Consider the following 19737-nt stretch of genomic DNA (forward strand, 5'->3'; position numbering starts at 1 on the left):
TGCTGTCAATCAACATCGACAGGACGCCCCCTTTGGTGCGAGACCCGGAGCGACGGGTAGTCCGTCGCTATCCAGGTCTCGCGCATGCGCACGACGGAGTGGGGCAACATCGACCCGCTTGCGAGCGTCCTGCGCTCGCGAGCGGGTCTGAATGACCCCCTAAGTGTCTGTCTCTGTGCTTTATTTATTGTCATGCCAAAGCAGACTCTTGCCGGGAATTGAAGTTGTTTGAAATTAAAGACTCGTTTTTCACATAAATGACAAAGTAATGGTAAAAGAGGTAAATTAGAATAGGGAAAGAGGGATCAAGGGAAAGCTTCTGCACCAGTAAATAATATACAGTAGTGTCCTAATAAATGGATATTGAACCCCAATATAAGAAGTAATAAATAGGAATATTCATGCAGTCATGGGGCGTGCTGCAAAGGACAAGAATAATAATTCAAGAAAAAGACAAAAGAAAACAGAAATGTCCTCTTTGCTGGCGCACTAACGTAATTCATAAAAATTAAGTTTTATTAAATAATATTAAAAATTGTGTACAAAGTTAATCTTTATGAATTACGTTAGTACGCCAGCAAAGAGGACATTTCTGTTTTCTATGGTCTTTTCCATAAAAGAGGTAAATATCAGTAAACAGGGCTTACATACATTTTTCTAGAGAAACCGGATAATACCTATCAATCTCTGCATGGTATAAAATAAAGTCCATCGTTGAGATATATCTTTAACGGTAGAGGCAGTGTAAGCTAAGAAAGCGCTTGGACGTTCCGTTGTTCCATGGACTTGCTTCACTAAAATCTTCACTGCTCAGCTCCCATTTGTCATACATGTTGCCATATCCTCCTATGTGGGTATATGTCGTCCACATCAGTCATGTTAACTATGTCGCCAACTATGCACGCTCCTGCGCGACATTGTCCATCACTCCAGGTACTGGCAAGTGTGTATGCACTTGGCGATGCCGGGAACCCCGCCGGGTCCAGTCGTTAGCGAGATCGTGCTGGGTACACATCGTTTAGTGTGTACCCAGAATAAGACAGTGCCAAACTTCAGAGGTATGTAAATAGAGTGAGTAAAACCATTTATGGTATAAATATACAGATGTGTCCTTACACATCTTTGCTGTAGTCACGCTAAAAAGCCCCTCTCGGTGCGCCAGGTCCTGTCAGACTGATTAATTTGATATATGACACTTGCATAACACTTGTATATCTGTGTACGACTCAGTCTCTGAATCTGTATACGAAGTGCTACAATGTAGCGGCCAGAGATTTTTTTTAAATTCCACGTTCCGTTGTGCTTCCTATAGAGACACTCAGGTGCACACAGATATACAATTGTCACTTATCAAATTAATCAGCACAGTCATTTTCGGCCAAAAAAAAACAAAACACACCCCCAACGCTAGCAGAGCAGCACGGAACCTGGCAGCTCACTAACGCCAGGCAAGTCGCGCTGCGAGGCGTTTTTGAAGCTAGATGTATGAAGCTAGGACTGTAGCTAGTTTCTAGCTGCACCGTCTCATTTTATTCTAGGGGTTGACTACCCCAACAGCAACCATGGGTATTCAGCAGTAATAAGGTAGAATATATGCATTTTTACTTTACACTAACTTGTTGTTTCATTGTGCAATTTAACTATCATTTTTTTATTGTCATATTGTTGTATAAAGAGTGTCTCATTGATTCATGCAAGTTTTCTGCCAGTATCACACGTTTGCTAGCGCAGTATCACAGTGTTGTATATTAGCTTGTTTTATCTACACGAGTGGAAATAGTCGGCTGCTCCCCCTGAATCTACTGCATTATAACACCAGTATGTCTGTAATTAAATTCTTATACAGTAGAATACCACAGCCAAGATGCCACTGGAAATGTATCTTATTGTACATTTCCACAATGGCCAGTTCATCGTCTCCTGCTGTGTGCCTTCTGATGACCTGACTGCTACAGGTGGTTCTCCCTCTGCCCACTTCTAAACTGAGGCTGTCCAGACACACAGGAGACAGGCTGAATACAGACCCTAGACCAACGCAGATTAAAAAGTAATATCAATTCAATTAGCAGCATTGGCTGCAAAGCGCTGAAGAAACAGTCAGAACACCGGCACCTTGCTGGCCACCGTTATCACGCAATTTCATTCGCACCACATAGAAGTATGCTGGAAAAAGTGCAATGTTGGTCGACCATCTCTCTCGGGGATACAGCCGAAGATTGCAGCCGCACATCCCTGAGTACTGAATTGTCCACAAGTGTCACTTTATAACGCTGTTCAGCACTTAAAACGGCATACAAATTTCCTGAATTAGAATGTGAGGCTGGGACCATTCTGATATACTGCTTGGCTAATGAAAGGTGAAAAGCCAGGATAGATGAAGAACAGATGTAATAATGTGCTCTGACTTCGTCGAACACACCCTAAGAAGGAGCAATGGAATAAAAGGAAATGTGACTGGTGAAAGACAGAATTGTACCTGACTGACTATACAAAGAAGCTTACACACACACACACACACACACACACACACACACACACTAGTTCAGACTAGCACAAAAGTCTTTAATTGCCTTCGCCAGAAAAAATTTGAATAAAAAGTTGCTGGGCAAAAAAAGGCCAGGGGGTAGCATGAAAGGGTTAAAATTCTCCTAGGAGCTGGCACACAGGTAAAGCGCTGCAGGTTCGTAGTGTCCCCAGGCGCCCAGCTCTCCCCAGTATGCGCATCTGGGGACCTGATCTGCGCATTCCTACATGTGATCCCTCTCCCCCCAGTCTTGACAGCTCTGTGGCAAAGCTCTGGAATAAACCAAACCCAGAGCTGCGGATAACCAGCACCATCTCTCTCCCCGGCACACAGGGAGATCACGAGCTCATTTCCATGAAACTCGTTTTAAGTGATTTCAAACATTTGACAGCACCCTGAAGGTAGAAGAGTGTGTGTATGGAGAGGGGGGCTAGACAGAGGAAACCGGCATTTATTAAAAACAAACGAGCGCATTGTGCACTGAGAGTTGGAGTTATGAGTTGGCTAATCAGGAACATTGCTAAGAGACATCTTAAATATACATAATCTCTGTATGCATAGGTACTTATTTAATAACACGGTGCAACTATTACATATGTGTTTTAGCTCACAGTAAGCCAATCATATATAACAGTTACGTTACCTTCCAAAATTAGGAAACAAATGAAAACCATAAAACCTCTCATAGGGATGAGGGTTGGACTTATTGTGGTTGATCTGTAAGACCATATGTGGCTCAGTGTGTGTGTGTGAGATGCAGAGCCATGTTTTGCAGTGGGTTCCGGATAGGAGCAGGATTTGAGGCAAGATGGAAAGAGAGGCCGTCTACGGGGAGTAGAGGTTTGGGAGAGGATCATGCTGAGGCTTGGAAAGTCAAATGTTCTGTTCTTAATTCCACTGCCAAAGTCAAGTCAAAGCTTGTCATTCAGGGCAGGGCCGGCAGATCTCGGGGAGTTTGTGGGAAATGTGCCAGAGTTATTTCATTCAGCAACACTAACCTGAGGCCTCATAGGAGCTAGAATGCTGACACAGTACACAAGGTCTATAAGCTGAACATCTGAATGGTTTTTAGGGGAAACTATTGATTATACTCAAGTGCTCCTTAAAGCTAGTGTGGATCTTTACATTCCCATACTTCAGCTAAAAACATAGCACCCCTGTAGTACTAAAGTTACAATTTAAGATGATTATATATTAAATGTTTTGTTACAAAGCTGTAAAACATACAAGAAATAACAAGAGCATATATACATAACGTAATATGTCCAACAGTCACTCTTTGAATTCTGTGCAGTAGACGGTTATACTAGAAGGAAAGGACTTGTTTGATTAAACAGGCAGAGTTTGAGTGACATCTTTATAGACTTGCTGTGCCAAAATGCACTGTGTGGATAGTTTGATCCACCCACATGGAAGGTGATGTCACAGTAACTCATATGGCTGCAGAATCAGCTTTCTGCCCTATATGAGATCTTATCATTGACTGTCCTAAGCATGTGGGAGTCTAGTAGATTGGGAAGGTAACGGTGGTCTTACCAGAACCCAGTCTATGTTTTAGCAGAAAACCTCACTGCCTCTGACCACTGGCCTAGCCTCATCATTCTGAGTAGTGTAGTAGGAGACAATTGGCTGAAGCTTATTAATTTCTATGTTGTCACTTCACATATCACTTCACATATATGCTGTAAGTATAAGGCACAGAAATTTCACATATACCTTGAAGCACTGCTGATGCCGACTACAGTGTTCTGGAAAGCAGTTAAAAATTATATTGGAATAGCAACATGGATTTTGCTTCATGAAATAAAGAAATAAAAAAAGTATATATAAATTCTAGTAATCACAATTAATAAAATTATGAAACTGCAATTCTAAACTACACTAACTTGTGGATGTTGCATGTTGTATTCCTGTGTTTTATTTTAGCAGAGATATTAGCGTGTCTGACAGCACTAGTGTCCTGGCTCTAATTCCCAACCAGTGCTGCATCTGTGTGGAGTCTGTAGGTTTCCCTGATGTTTATATGCTTTTCCTCCTGGTGTTTGGTTTACTCCCACACTCCAAAAACATACTGATAGGTTATTTGGAATCTGACAAAATTCACCTTACTGTGTATGCGAGTGCTTTTGTGCTGGGGAATTCAGACTTCAAGCTACAATGGAGAAGGGACTGATGTGAATGTCAAATAATTTCTCTGCACAGTACTGTGCAAAATGAAGGCACTATACATTTCATTCATCTTATAGCGGTGTATTTAATATTCTGGAGTCAAAGGCAGGACAGGGCTGTTATTGTAGATTTCTGGTGCCGGTCATTTAAATCTAGGAACCAGCAGGACTTTACAAGCAGCCAGAAAAAATAAACATGCACAGACATAAATAGAATTGACTCCCAAACCTTAGGAGACTGCATTAGGTGCATGGGCTACTTGGCTCTTGGGAACTGTCTGCCCCTGATCCAGGAAGAGGGGGAAAAAACAACTAGTGATCATAAGAAGTATATTTTCAGCAAATACTTGAGAATATGCATTTCGATTACTGAAAAAATGCAATGTGCATTATAATAATAATAAAAAAAAAAAAAAAAAACAGTATACATATGATATAAGATAAAGTGCTATGTTGTATGGGAGCATATACATTAAATCTAGAAGCTAAGAGGTTACGTTTAACTGTTTTAACTGTATGGCTATATTTATAAATGAGATCTCTAAAATATGCTAATTATAGATCAGCCCCCAATGTCATGAGAACCATAACAACTCTGTGGATGTGTGGTACAGTCTCAGGAACCTGGCATAACAACAGCCAATTGTCCCTTATTTCTGCGGCAGGACCTCATCTATCTGTGTGACTCGTAGATATGGAGATTGCTTACAGTCTATGGTTAGCTCACACCTGGCCACATTACCGGCTCACATCTGACACCAGTTCTCCTGGGAATAATGCAAGCTCGATTGTACCCACACAGCTAGGGACTGTATTATTCGTCTATTAGTTGGTAGCTTTTCACATTACCTTTTCCTATTAAGACTCCTATTTTGGAATCTAGCTTCTCTGCAGGGTTGCAGCTCCTGGACACTAGCTTCAGGACAGGCAGGAAGGGCCGGACATCACAGAGCCGTCGAGTCTCGTCCTCCAGTTCCTCGTGGACAGCTGTCTGGTTGACACACTGGAACATGTAGGAGTCGCTCCCCAGGAGCAGGTGGGAAAGGGGGTAACTTCGTGCATGATCCCACACCAGCTGTGAACAAAACAGAGCACTAATCTTACACATACTCTGAGACTGCTGCGATATCTAAGGTCCCAATGTGCAAGGGAGACTAAAACTCTGTCAGTTGTGCTGTCCGCTAGATGAACACCTTAGGAGGGTAACAGCCACAGAAACAACAGTGCCCATTTACAGTCACTATACTTTGCCGCATCTGCTGCTGCTGCATATCAGAGACTACAAATATCTAATGACAAGCGTTGCTTGGCTACTACATCACCTTTTTAATGTGTGATATGGAAGCATCCCGTGGTACCAACATCTGCATATAGATCCCGGTGGGGAGGAGGACATCCACATCAACATCTGGAGCCGGCTGTGTGTCCGCTGCCCAGATGTCCATGGGGTCCAACACAGCAGGGGGCATCTTCTAGGATGAGGTACTACCTGTGAGACATGACCCTTAAAAGAAAAGAAACCATGTTTGGATCATCATTTGTTATATTTCATCATAAGAAAATGTAATTGTGAAGCTCAATTCTGAAATCAAATGAACTGCAGCAGCAAAGTTTCCTTCTTGGTAATAGATCTAGTTGCGTTGTCTATGCGAGCATATAGTATCGGGACAAAATCATAAAGAACAAAGTACAGTTAAATAAATGGCAGGCAGACTGCTAAATAGATCTGCGGTGTTCAGTTTCGGTGCAGTACAATTTTAATTCATATTCTTTAATGCTAATCTTGAAAGACAAAACAGTTTTTATTCAATTTAATGCTCTGCACCATTTATTAAAATATATGTTGGCCATATAGGGAGCTATTTGAAGAGGGTAAACTCATGAACAGAACCCTTTGCTCATACTGTAATATAGTTCTGTATTTCTTATAGTAACTATAATTTGCTCTACTTGCTTTGTGGAAAATACTGGTGCTACACAAATTAATTAAATAAAGGTATATATTTTTATTCTACAAATTGCCTGGTAGGCCTATGTGCAACCACTAAGTACATTTTTTTTGTCAGATAAACTACATTATTCTGTAAACTGGGAAAAAAGTAAAGTTACAAAAATAGATTACATAAATAAAACGAAAATAAAAAAAACAAAACAGAGTTTGAGAGCCACTGATGTCATCAGAAGAAGACACCTCTGTTATTAAGAACCATACTTGCCTACTTTTGAAAATTAGTTTCAGGGAGATTACAGTCGGTTGTAAATGTAATATGTGCCTTCGAGGGAGGTGTGCCATGCTCCGCCCAAAGGGTGTGTCTAGCTTTACCTATGGGCATATCCATTTGGTAGTGAATAGATCCCCTTCAGCAGATGTACCCCAACGTCATCGCTCACTGTCCAACGTCATTAGTTACTACCCATGTGCACATGGAGGGGAAATATAAACCTGTGACGAGTGAAGCGTAGCGAGCTAACAAATTTCTACTTTTGGTGTCCTTTATGGGCATGGAACCGCACTTCCGCCCCCACTCTACATCACTTCTAGGTGCATCTACTGAAAGGGATCTATACACTACCATATCTATTTCTACTCAGGGGTGAGACGCCAGCAATAACGGGAGATCAGGGTTGTATACTGCAAAATGCAGGTGCTGGGGATTGCGGGCAAGAGTAACGGCTGCCAGTTGCTGTGTGTGGGCTGATGTCTCAATGCTGTTGCAGCAGTGCAGGATGTATCATATATCATTAAACAGTCCTCTCCTCTATATAATACCACAATAGTGTGTGCTGGGAGCTGTGCTATTCCCCATCATATATCACTGTACAATCCCCTCCCCCTATATAATAATACCACATAATGTGTGCTGGGAGCTGTACTATTCCCCATCATATATCACTGTACAGTCCCCTCTCCCCTATATAATAATACCACCACATAATCAGTGTGTACTGTGAGCTGTATCTCCCCATATATCACTGTACAGTCACCTCTCCTATATATAATAATACCACCACATAATCAGTGTGTACTGTGAGCTGTATCTCCTCATATATCACTGTACAGTCCCCTCCCCCTGTATAATAATACCACCACATAATCAGTGTGTACTGTGAGCTGTGTCCCCTCATATATCACTGTACAGTCACCTCTCCCCTATATAATAATACCACCACATAATCAGTGTGTACTGTGAGCTGTATCTCCTCATATATCACTGTACAGTCCCCTCCCCCTGTATAATAATACCACCACATAATCAGTGTGTACTGTGAGCTGTATCTCCTCATATATCACTGTACAGTCACCTCTCCTATATATAATAATACCACCACATAATCAGTGTGTACTGTGAGCTGTGTCCCCTCATATATCACTGTACAGTCCCCTCCCCCTGTATAATAATACCACATAGTGTGTACTGCGAGCTGTGTCCCCTGATATATCACTATATCGTCCTCTCTCCCCTCCATAATACCACATATCAGTGTTTACTGGAAGCTGTGTCCCCTCCCCAGGTCAGGTTGCAGTCACTTACCTGGTACACATGATGACTCTGCTGCTGCTGCTCCATTCACGTGGCACTGACTGCCGCGGAGGAGGAAGCGGGTCCCGCCGCATTGTGGAGAGGAGGTAAGGGCACTGTGGCCGTAAAGGCAGCGCTGCCGCAGCACAACACTGCTGACCACCCGCGCACATTATACAGCCACACTGGGATCTGGCTGGGTTAGGCGGCCGGCCACCGCCACTCACTCCCAACCCCGCGGTGGTTGGCTTACAGTAAGCCTGACGTCCACACACGCGTCATGCAATCTCAAACCCCGCGCCTGTTACATCCGGACTGAGTCGCGCATGCGCAGTCCGGATTTCTGACGGGGCAGTGGGGAAAGCGGGGGATTCCCTTTATATTGCGGGGTAGCGGGAGCTCCCACCTAAAAGCGGGAGGCTCCCGCAGAAAGCGGGAGGGTAGGCAAGTATGTTAAGAACTATATCAGAAAATATCAGATTTCAGGGTCCAAATAAAGTTATAAGGCCGTACTGTGACACTGGTATCGGTTTCTGTAGCTCATTCTCTTTAGCACAACATGGATAGTATATATAGACACTAATGTGCAATCTATATACATTTAGTTGTAAAACATATGGAGAACCTAAACACTTTCCCAATATTCTCCTAGCGCCCTAAATTAATCTGCTGAATAATACGATTTCACACACCGAGTCACTGGCAGCAGTTACGGGTCAAGTCTTACCAAACCGTGAATGATATATCTTGACATAACAGATGCATGTTAGGAATATACAGAGTGCAGTTTCACATACTGTATACTACCTTGAATGACCTAAAACAAAAAAACCTACAACACACACACACACACACACACACACAATCTAAAGCGGCTTATTTATTTATTATAACCAGTTATTTATATATATTTATATATACACATATTGTGCAGCACTTTACAGATAATATTTGGCCATTCACATCAGTCCCTGCCCCAGTGGAGTTTACAATCTATAATCCCTCACACACATACACACTAGGGTTACATTTTGTTGGGAGCTAATTAACCTACCAGTATATTTTTGTGTGGGAGGAAACTGGAGCACCCGGAGGAAACCCATGTAAGCACAGTTAGGGCCATAGTGGGAAACAAACCCACGATCTTAGTGCATCAGTATGAATGACCGCCGGCTGAAAGGCTGGCGGTTCAAATCCAGACTCTGGCAGACCGGCAGCAGTGGAAATCCCGACAGGGGATTTGGCAAGTATAACTAACCCTACCCCCCCCCCAACCCTAACCCTCCCTTAGGTATGCCTAACCCTAACCTCCCCCCCCCTAGTGCCTAACCCCTTCCTATGTGCCTAAACCTAACCCCCCCCCATCCCCGCAGCCTAAACCTGTCTCCCAGCGGGGTGCCTAATCCTAATCCCAACCTCCCCCCGGGGGTGCCTAACCTTAACCCCCCCTTCCCCTAGCCTAACATAAGCTCTCCAGGGGGGTGCCTTACCTTAAGTTCCCCCCTGGGAGCCCCTAACCTAAACCCCCCCCCCGGCGGCTCTACGCGCCCGCCACCCAGCTTACCTTCGATCGGTATGCTGGCGTCGGGCTCCCGGCTTAGGTATAATGACAGGCGGTGGGATTTCGACGCCCGTCATTAGTACCCTGCTGGGATTTGACAGTCGGGAAGCCGGCGGTCGGCATTTCGACCGTCGGCTTCCTGACTGCATCCCCTCAGGGCTGTGGGGCAGTAATGCTAACCATTACACCATCTGTGCTTTACCTGTTAAATCTATCTGTGTTACTTCACACTCCGTAACACAACAAGTGCATTATTTTAGCTTAGTAGAACCCCAACATAGAACATTTTAAAGAACATGGAAGTCAGGGATGCAATCATTGCCTGCATCAACTAAACATAGGATTGTAGAGTGAGGTGCTAGCAGTAATTTGTGTAGGTGTACTGCCTCCTGGAATTTGCTCAGTCCTGCAATAAGGTATTACACACACTGGTATTGTAATAACTGCTGTCATTGCACGTTCTTAACATCACTATCAAGAGTTTGTAAATAGTGCCACTTAGCACTTTACAATAGGTAGACAAACAACAGTGGAGAATGACAGCTAAAAATTATAGACTGAGCTGCTCTCAAGGCTGACTGGGAAGTAATACACTTGGGTAGGAGAAATGATAGGTAATTAGAGCTGCCTCGTGATATTTGAGGATACACCGATAATTTCAGTATTTTCCTACATGGAAAAAAACTGCTGACTTTCTGTACTGCTGCTGACCTGTTGTGGTAAGGGTTAATGTTTTATGCAGTCATAAGGCAATACTAATAATATCACTTCCCTTAATTGTGTACAACAAACAAGATCATGTCAGCTGGACACAACAGCCATTGTCCAGAACTAGACAAGGAGAGGGTTGGGTTCAGGCCAATATCCTACAGGCAGCTACTGAGAGAGCATGTGAGACTCCAGGGGGGGGGGGGGGGGGAGAGGAATGTGTCGCAGCAGTACAGATAGAATGTAACAGACGGCAATCATTATGGAAACAGGAGATGTCCTCTTTTACTTATCCTTCCTTACCTGTCCCAACATAGATCTTAATTATGACGACGCATCTAGAGCCTCACTTTACTAATTTATATTCCCCAATATTCTATCCAGTAATACTTTGACACATAACCCTCCAACTGCAGCTCAGAGGAAAACTCACAGACATACGCCACATGCTTGGGAGCTGCAGATATACCTGCGCTGTTTAGCTGCGGTGGCGCGGAAATCACCTTACCATCCATTCTTCTCATGACAAGAGGAAAGCCATTTGCTAGAAGTTCCAACAGTCTCAGAAAACCTCTGCAGGCAGCACAGCTGACCAGTATCTGTACAAGAGGAATGTCATACACCATACAGATGGCTGGGTATGAATCACTTCCTTCGTTACAGGTGCTTGTGAGCCCAGTGCCCTCCTACCCACGCACAAGCATTTTTGGTACCTGCTGTCTTGTCATTGGCTAAATAGGAATGGGCAAATGTGAGGATTCATTCACATCAAGCTCTCGGTATAAAGCCAGCTGGAGGAACAATATCATCATTCATGTAACCCTTTGACTACCAGACCAGGATGTAGCACATATTTCACCATTTGAACACAAGGCTCTGTGAAAGCATGAGAACTGATTCAGTATTACTGTCAATCTATAAGATTCAGTAGTAATTTGCGCCTTACAAAATGAGAGATAGGAACAAGTTTGCACAATGATAAGTGGATCTGTGGAGTAACATCCTTCCAGAGGAAGAGATAGCTGATAAAACGAAGGATTGTGTCAAGAAACACAGACTGGATGGGTCATTATAATACACTAGGCGAGTGAAGGCTACAACAGCTTACATGAGCAGCAAGAACGTTCATGTTGGCATCATAGAAGGCTATTTATAGGGAGCCATAATATCCTGCAAAGTAACAGCCAATGGGAAATATCAACACAGAAAAAACACTCTGTATTGCAATAAGCATATATAATACAATATACAATGCAGTTTACCAGTGTATGTAATTTATATATTCCACTACAAAATACATCAGTGAATGGGAGGGCTCTGTCTTGTATACATGGAAGGGCACATAACACGGTTATGCATTATAACAAGTTGTTGTGCCTAAATTTACCCTTTCCTTCCACCAGCCAAATGTGTTCATGTACAGAAGTCCTGTTATATGAAAAATAACAGTATAATTTCAAACTATAGACTTCTCTCTTTTTTGCAAATATGTTATCTCAAGTGCTACAAAAATGTATTCACTGCCAAATCAGCAGCATTTACAAAACACATAATCCTGCCTGTTCCATCTGACGTCTAACCAGGTCATATACAGTAACAACCATAGTAAACATGTGTAATGGAATTCAGTGTGGAATAAAACATAGGCAGTATACTGGTGCAATGTACTTGTAGAACACAATATACTGTTCTTATTAAGGCACCATATAGTGTCCACAGTGACGTACAGGGTAAAAATCGAAACACTATTGAACAAACATGAGCACACAGAAAAATCCCCATAGGGGTCTGTGGCTCAAACTTTAGTCCCATGGATGTTACATTCTGAGGCCACTACAGTTTCCTACATTTCATATGAACTTACCCTGTGATTGTAAGGCAGCATATAATTAATTTATTATTAATTGTGGCAGTCTCTCTCATTTCGAAAGACTCTTTCTGAGAAACGGACACTGCCATAATTTGCAGACAATCTAGGGGGCAGCCAGGTCGGCACAGCGAGGGCGTGTGATGTGATTTTGGTGATGGAGCGGGGGCGTGACTGACTGATCGAGTTATTGCAGCCCCCGCCCCACAATACTGAGATTACCTGGAGGCGGGGCCTGATGACGCGATTCATCGCGAATACCCACTCTTCCGGGCGACTGGGAGAGCCACGCGATTTTAGGGAGCCTCCTGGCCGTTGCATGACAGTAGGCAAGTATGAACACTGCGCACCTCCGAATATGCCTCCATAGGCATAAAGGGGCTTACTCCATTGGGAATAATGGGGACTACAGTCTGCAGCGGTAATTAGCCTTCTGTGAAACCTCCTGAATTAGGCTATTAGTACGTAGCAACAATTCATAAATTAAGCAGAAACTGCAGTTTCTACGTAATTTTATTGTGAAAAAAACCTTGATAAATAGGTCCCTATATCTGATGTGTATGGTAAAACACCCCAAATTCAAATAAAGATAGCATAGCTGTATATAAATAATCCAATGCTGTACACTGCCAGATACCAGTACTTCTAGCTGAGTGAGTCTTTAAAATATGTCACTCCATCACCTCCCTCATCGTAATGTTTTCACTCTATCACCCAGCTCATAATGATGATGTAATCCCATGATAAATATCAACACCCACCTGCACCCTAGTGATTTCTCCACTAGTCCAGTCCCTTATTTCCCCCAGGGCAAAGATGGTACCTCCTTACCCTGCTTCTATGCCAAGTGACCAGAGCAGGCAGAAAATAAAGCCAGGCAGAAGAAGCGACACAGTGTGAGTGCATATGGGCATCTTCAGTCTTTAGTGCAATACGATACTTTACTGGAAAGAACAAAGGAGCTATGGTGCCATGTGTCCAAAGAAGGTAGAAGTGCATGATCAAGGAGCGAGCCTCAGAGGACAATGAGGAAATACGCGCACACACCCCCATGGATACTACTCCATCACTAATACAACCAGATGCCAGACTATTACAACACTGTGACACATCCAGACGCCAGACTAATGCAACACTGTGACATAGCCAGATACCACTATCCCAGCAATAAACACTGACACTTGCAGATCCTAGCGCTATTACAACACTACCAGATCCCAGTACTGCTACATGACTGCAACACTACCAGATCTCCTCACTGCTACAGAACCAGGGTGCAGCTTGATCGCAGCACAACCAGATCTAAGCACTGCAAGGGCTCGTCCATGAGTGCTGAAAATAACATTAAAGCTTAAAAAGGAAAAAACAAAAAACGTTTTCCTTGCTTTTAACAGAGCGTGCAAAGCGTGTTCATTAGCACATATCAAAGGTTCGCTGAGGCATGTGCACTATGTACTTAATGAGCAAACCCATAGAAACTAACATTAACTCTTTTGACCGCTGAAGACAAGTTTGAATAACACAACACCAAGGAAACAGTGGTCAGAAAGTCGCTAATTGTAGGACTCCTAAACTTCAAGAATTTGCATGGATTACTTAAGCTGCATACACACACAACGATTTGTTGAACGATTATCGTTAAACGACATAGTTTAACGATAATCGTTTGAAAAAATCGTTCACTTTCTGAGTCAAATGATGAACGATAATCGTTCATGTGCATTCACGTTTGTAGTTCAGTCAGACTTGTCAACTCAACGATTTTCATTAAGGGAACATGCAAAAATCGTTTGTAGTTCATAAAAATCGTTAATAGCACTTTAAAAAATCTGACAGATAATCTGACAGAAAATCGTTGTTAACAAAATCGGTGTTTGTATGCAGCTTTAATAATAACACTGGTATGTATTGAAACTAAATTCTTCAGGCACCATTGAAATTTTCATGAAGGTTTGTCATGGAACGTGTTTGTGCATACAGGTCCATTTACTTAAGATTTTTCATTTTTGGAACAGTGTCAATGCACATTACATGGTCATCTCTCAGCACTCCTACAATGCCAGATAGGTGTAGTATAATAGAATGACAATATTTAGATAGACAGTCAATAGGTCGACACCAGAATATCAACAGTTATTAGGTCGGCAGGGACAGAAGGTCGACTGACAAATGGTCAACAGTGGAGAAGTCGACAGGTTTAAATGATAGATACAAAAATGGCTGACATTTTTTTGTAATTTAACTAATCCAAACCCTCTCCCTAGTACCTAACCCTAACCCTCCCCCTGGTGCCTAACCCTAACCCTCCCCCTGGTGCCTAACCCTAACTCTCGCCTAAGTACCTGAACCTAAGCCTAGCCTAACCCTAACCCTAACCATCCTGTCCGGCAGCCTAACACTAACCCAATTGCCTAACCCTAACATTAAAAATGTTAATATAGCATTTGTTGGCCATTTGTGTGTCGACCATTTGAACCTGTAAACTATTTAACCCTGTCAACCTTCTGCACAGTCAACCTTTTGTTCCTGTCGACCATTTGACCATGTCAACCTATTCCCTGTTGACCTTATGGTGTTAACCTATTAACTGTCGATCTAAACATTGTTGATCTTCCATCCTGATCCCTGCCATACAACAGCACTGCTACAAGCCTATAAAACTGGTAGATTCCAGCACAGTTTCAACAGTATGAAACTGCTTTGCCCTAATACTATGACGATGCAGTGAAACTGGTAAATCCCAGCACTGTCCCAATACTAAGTCAGTTTCAGATTCCAAGCATGTTTCAACATTATTACAGCGCGCAATGCACTATTACTTTTTCAATGCCATAGCCAATGCTCCTCCACTGTAAAATTGTCAGAAGCCAAAAGCACTCCAGTCATTACCAAATTGTGAAGTCCCAGGCTGTTCCAAAACTATGACACTGCATGATCAAAGCAATGCCCCAACTGCCCTATGCGACAGTGTCAGATGCAAGCCCTGCGACACAGTCAGATGCAAGCCCTGCTCATGCACTGCGTCACTGTCAGATGCAAGCACTGTAGGTGTAGATGTGTTCTGTCGAAGTCAAATAATTGAATATAATTGCTCACAATTATTATCTGACGATCTAGTCATCTATAGTCTGATATCGAGTAAACCATGACGCTATTTCGCGTCGCACAATCTGATGCGCTAAACTGCGAACCCACGAACACATACACTGATGCACACACATATAAACGTATATATACTTATATACACGGATGCTCATATGCTTACGCACATACTCACACATGGACACTCATTTGTATATAGTTGCTAATTCAACACAGACGCACATATGCGGACGCATATGTGCAAGATGGTTCCCACACATTATAGTTCATAACCAAGTGTTATTATAGGTTTTATTGACTAATTATGATGTAATATGCACATAAACAAGATCTAAGGTTTAGAACATAATGGACATGTCATGTTTGGTATCATACTAAATCCCTGTTTATTTGCAGACTCCCGTTCCTATTGGCAAAGGAGTCGCATCTTGCATCCGCTAGTTATAGATGATAGGGATTTATTGCATAGAATGTTATTATCAGTATGCAGTGTTGTAGCTAGTATTAACCAGTTGTTCGGCGGGGAAACTGATGACAACATATGAATCAACCAATGACCAGAGTATCCAGAAGCAAGAACCAATGGAAACCTATAAACTAGTTCCTTTGTTAACGTAGTACTCTGTAAGGTATATAAACTGCGTCCCGATCCCAGTGTACAGACATCCTCTTTGATAATCGCAGACTTCTGGATTGATGACTGTATTACTGGGACCAGTGCGCATGCATATGTATCGGCTTGTACTATTATTGATTGCTTTTTACTCTAGTTGTTAAATCTTTCAGTGTGTTACTTTTTCATTACATAAACAACTTTTTGTGCTTTGGAACCACATGATTGGACTGGAAAGCAATTCTTTCTTAAGCGACTTGCAGCGCTAAATAGTGACTATTAGGAATCAATAGTTCTAAGTGCGTATTCGGAACATACCTAAAGCATCAGAGCACTTCAAATATTATCCAAAAAAAAAAATAAGTCGGTCTCACTGGATGTACACTCCCTTATTTGGCCTAAGCCTCACGCTATTCACGCGGAACAGAAGCAGTGTCCTCTATAATTTCCTTGGGAGCAGGAAATGAATGTAGAACTGGACTTCCTCAATCAAATCAATTACCAGGTCCGGTGTCCTGAATAAACACAGCGCTACTGTGATCGGTACATATTTCTATTGTACTAAAGCATGGGACTTTACTTTTAGAACAGCAGTAAGAAAGTGCTAAACCAAACAGTGGTGAATGCATTCCTTATTATATATTACCAAGAAACTAACTACGGGTCAAAAAAAACACATGCTCACATTGAAATCTTTATAAAATGACCTAAAAACAGTGGCAGTAACAATATGGGAGGCACAGTTACCTCGATATTGGCATTTATTCAGCTATGATTTAACCATATTGTCACACAAGAACTGTCAGTTCTCTCATCTAGTAGTGCGGTGGTAATTCCCTGTGCTGCTCTAAAAGAACAGTTCCTTCACATTCTTCATAAGCACAAAACGTAGGCTCACTGCACTTATACGCTGGAGAATTCCTTCAGCAGCGGCCTGAAAGCAACAGAGATCATTTCTCAGCACAGCCAGCAGACGGGGAAACCTCTCTAACCGCAAGATCCAGGTCCTTTGTTAGAGCATCAAAGCACAACATCAAACGGCACACTGATTTCTCAATTTGGACACAGCTCGTCAGCAAAGCTAATTGGTTGCAGGGATATGTAGCAAATAACAGCCCAAATGATGATTAGATGAGATCTACATTTTGACTCTGGGACTGCCCATTTCCTATCTATTGTGAACTAACTATTTATAGCTGCATAGTGCTTCTGGAGAACAAAACTGACATTTCATTATCTCGCTGCTTAATTACAGTCATGATTAAAAGATACAAAAATTTGGGTGTTATAAAAAAAAAAAAAATTCTAAAAATAACGAAAGTCTTTTAAAAGTATTTTTGTTTAGTGAAACTTAACCTTCTTTAGAAAGTATATTTTTAGAACTTCTTTAGAGAACTATGGGCCTAATTCAGAGACGTACGTAAACCCGGTGTTTTTAGATCTGTGCATGTGCAGATCAGGGGCTGTGATGTCATTCACAGTAATTCAAATACCGCAGCATGGCTGACGTGCTGCCGGCTTTGGTGACAGGGCGGCGACAGGCAGCGTTACAGAAAACTGGGGAGTGTCAGCCCCTTTTTCTGGGTGTTGCTTTAGCTAGTGGCTGCGTCCTTGGACTGGCATCAGTAGAGTGAATTTCCCGGCCATCCTGAGTAACCTGAGGGATACTCACATGACCAATGTTAACACAGATGAGCCTCCGCTGCTGCTCCCGAGGACCAGAGAAGCCTCCTGCCAAATTAGCATATTATCGCAAAGATGATCTGCGTCCATCTCTGAATCAGGCCCTATGCCCACTTCTTGACCCCAAGCAATGGACGGATATTTGGTATAAATCAGGAAATGGATGGCAATAGACTCAAGTAGACAGAACTAAGGTTCCCATGTACACTAGTTTTTAGGGGGCATCCGGAATTACCATCTGATAAGGATAAATAAAATGAAGTTAATTTGCGATCAAAGTTCCCCTAAAAGGAAACAAAGGCTGGTAGCTAGCTACGTGGAAGTGCCATACAGGTGGGCTCAAACCCTGTGCTAGATCTGCTGCCATTAACACTGGAGTGAAGGGGAATTGATACTCCCCTGTCACTTGAGAGAAAACACTGAATGCAGCAGCACCGGAATGAAGCACTCGTGTGACAGGGGAAAGCATTCTGCCTTTATGGTAACCTGTCATTGCAGAAGCCATTGAGCCCTTACGAGTGCTGAGCTTGCCTAATTGGAAAAAGAGAAGCATCTAAGTCAGTGATAGGCAACCTGATAGAATTCAGGGATCGCATTGGGCGCCCTTCTAACCATCAAAAGGGCAGCACATTAATCTCAGTAATAAATTAAATCAATCTATTTATTCAAAGAAAGACTCCTATATGTAATAGCATATCAAACAGGTATGACAACAATGCAGGATGGTGTGTACCCAGCTTTAGAGATGCAACTCATCAGCTAATAGTAAACTCATATCTGGAGCATTATACACACAAACTCCGTATTAAACTCTTTCTTTCTCACAAATAATCACGATGCCATGTTTATCCCGACCGTCCGACATTCAATGCGCATAGAAAATACCGATCTGCATCAGATTTGGATATTGGCCTATATACGAATATATTTTCTTTCAATTTTATACAAAATTATTTTTTAGGCTGCTGAATATTGTACAATGATTGTAGGATGATCTCCTAAACAAGTGGATTATTAAATAGCCTGTAAATGGAAATTGTAAGGAAACAGTTTAAAATGTATAACTATTTCCACCACCAGAGGGGCCTAAAACAAAACAAACGGCATGCTCCAAGGAATAAGGGGTTAAAAGTCCCTTTTGTTATTTAATGAGGCTGTAAATAGAGTGTTTTACTCACTGCACTCCACCCCAAATTAACAAAAAATTAAATATGTTTCATTAATGTCTCCAGTGGGGATGAGTGAATTATTTAATTTATATTTGTATTAAAAAGAAAGCTAACAAAGTAATATTTTTTCTCTCTCTCGCTCTCTTTTAAGACATGTGGCTTAATCCTACTGACTGCGAGGTGTGCGAGTTGCTGTTGCCATACACGGCATCTTGCACCCCTTGGGGCCCACTCCACGCCAAACTTATTTTGCTCAGAGCCCTACGGGGCTGCAAGAGAATTCGGGCTGCCATCAAGTGTGCCCGTTGTCGCACCCACGAGTACATCGCGTGTAATTGGATTGAGCCCATTGTCACTCATGTAAGCCGTTAGTTGATTGTTGCTGGGAACGCTAATGCCAATTACACCAAACGGCGCGGATATACAACAAGTCCATAATGTGTATGAAAGAAAATAAACAAACCCAAGTCAATTCTTTAGTGCAAAATGAGAATGACTATTGTAGGTATTCCCAGAGAAGGGTCACTTCTAGTCACAGTAGGTAAAGCCTGTGGCTGGGTACATGCAATGCCTTGGCATATACGGGCCATAGCGTCTCTGCCAACGTCTGTTTTACAGACTCTGTACTTACTTTCCTATTAATTCATCTGCCTCCTCTATTGTGTAATGAAAAATCAAAAGGCCCTAATCTCTCATCTATCATAAATGCAGCTCTATTCACCTACGTACATATATAAAATATGTTAAAAAAAAACTAAAAAAAACCTTAGCATAATAATGCTTAACAGCTTAAAGGAGTACTCATCAAAAGTGTGAATTTA

At 42.3% G+C, this 19737-nt stretch overlaps 1 protein-coding gene across 5 annotated transcripts in view; it reads right to left on the bottom strand.

Moving 5' to 3' along the window:
- Positions 1–19737, bottom strand: part of PIK3CB (phosphatidylinositol-4,5-bisphosphate 3-kinase catalytic subunit beta) — a 211350-nt gene that overhangs the window by 72758 nt on the left and 118855 nt on the right. For 4 of the 5 annotated variants that reach the window (XM_088466471.1, XM_088466472.1, XM_088466477.1 and 1 more), the window contains 2 exons: positions 6015–6196; positions 5542–5767 (listed from right to left, as the gene is read on the bottom strand). In XM_088466471.1, coding sequence (XP_088322597.1) covers positions 5542–5767; positions 6015–6161 — 373 coding nt within the window. In that variant the 5' untranslated portion in view covers positions 6162–6196. Of the gene's footprint in view, positions 1–5541; positions 5768–6014; positions 6197–8225; positions 8386–19737 lie in introns of those variants that run through there. The other variant, XM_088466486.1, reaches the window with a different exon arrangement.

This window comes from Taudactylus pleione, unplaced genomic scaffold (assembly GCF_031769625.1).
Source record: "Taudactylus pleione unplaced genomic scaffold, aTauple2 ptg000066l, whole genome shotgun sequence".
NCBI classification, from domain to species: domain Eukaryota; kingdom Metazoa; phylum Chordata; class Amphibia; order Anura; family Myobatrachidae; genus Taudactylus; species Taudactylus pleione.